Source organism: Octopus bimaculoides, chromosome 14 (genome assembly GCF_001194135.2).
Source record: "Octopus bimaculoides isolate UCB-OBI-ISO-001 chromosome 14, ASM119413v2, whole genome shotgun sequence".
NCBI lineage: Eukaryota > Metazoa > Mollusca > Cephalopoda > Octopoda > Octopodidae > Octopus > Octopus bimaculoides.
In genome coordinates, this window is record NC_068994.1 from 16,310,459 (window position 1) to 16,312,010 (window position 1,552).

The 1,552-nt window shown below is 31.2% G+C and overlaps 1 protein-coding gene across 1 annotated transcript in view; it reads right to left on the minus strand.

The window, feature by feature from the left end:
• LOC106867680 (dynein axonemal heavy chain 6-like) overlaps positions 1-1,552 on the minus strand; it is a 319,316-nt gene that overhangs the window by 253,371 nt on the left and 64,393 nt on the right. The window contains exon 23 of the mRNA XM_052973027.1: positions 566-721. Coding sequence (XP_052828987.1) covers positions 566-721 — 156 coding nt within the window. The remainder of the gene's footprint in view (positions 1-565; positions 722-1,552) is intronic.

Sequence of the window (1,552 nt, forward strand, 5' to 3'; positions counted from 1 at the left end):
ACCAGTGTTCAGTGAAAAACTAAATATGTTAATTTTGCCTTGATGGATATGAGTATTTAAATTATTTATGAATGAGAAAAAGAGGAAAATGGAGAAATTGACACATAGACATCAGTTTATTCAAAGATATTCAGATTAATATAATATGAAATTCTTATCCCTACAGCCGTTTCCATAACCAATTAATTCAATTAGAGGAATTAAATTAAATTAATTTTAAAATTTCATGTTTAGACTGGTTAATTCGGTATTTCATCAGGGGAGAATTTTCCAGAAAGGAGTTACATTCCAACATGTTGGTCAACCTGACTTCAAACTACTTTCTTTTTACACAACTGTTAGCTAAACCCGAGAAAAGTAAGTAGGGGTGCAAATCTTGATTTTGCACCCACTAAAAATTTAAGGAAGTGTGCTTGCATCCCCTGCACCCCCTATTCCCAGAACCCTGAATGACCATGTGTCCACATATACATGAAGAGGCTCTATTTCAACAAAATTAAGGTTAATGTAGAACATTCTTCTCTTTCAAATGAGTAGGCTACTTGAAAAAAAAAATTATTCTTACCGTTAAGGGTGTTATAACAAGTCTTGAAGAAGCCCCAAGGTACTCGTAACCATAGAAATAATCGGAATTAGACATATGGATAATACACATGTCTGTGGTGGTATCCCAATAATAGCGGAGTTGTTTCTGCCAATCAAAGCTCTCAATGCTGTCAACCTAGTGGATTCGACAGAAAAAGTATTCACAGAAAGTAACAGAAAATTAAATAAGCATTTATCTGAATTACATTGACACAACAATGAAAAACTTATTCTGCTAATACATTTACAAAACTAAAGAGAAAGAAATATTTCAGATATGTGAAAAATAAAAATTATTAAAAACTAAATTACATTTCAAATGCCTTCCATATAAAAAGGAAAACAGTTTACATATTAAATGTGTCAAACAGTAAAGAAGTTAACAGGAAATCTTTCTCTCTTTTCTCATATAGTTTATTTAATATTATTTCTTTAACTGTATTCAAACAAATATTAATCAAATTTATATGTTTTTAACTTCAAGAAATAACTGAGAAAACAGAAAATATTGAGGAAACAGAAAATATGACAAAACTTTCCTGGAATAATTCTAAGTGATTTATTTACACTATTAATAATAATATCCAAGCAAGAGGTTTTCCTTAATTGATATTACATTTAATTACCAGGCTTAATCAAATTTTCATACTTAGATTCTAAAAGATTTTTTTTTGATTTAAGAGAGTAGTTTCCTATTAACACATCACCACCACCACCACCATCATCATTTAACATCCACTGTCCATGCTGGCATGGGTTGGACAGTTTGACCAGAGCTGACAAGCTGGAGAGCTGCACCAGACTCCAGTCTGAGCACAGTTTTTATGGCTGGATGCCCTTCCTAATGCCAACTGCTATACTGATTGTTGGATATAGTTAACCAAATTCATTTAACACTGAGTGCTTTATAGATATCTGCCTGGATTTTTTTATTTATTTTACTTCTTATATACATCATCATCATCAT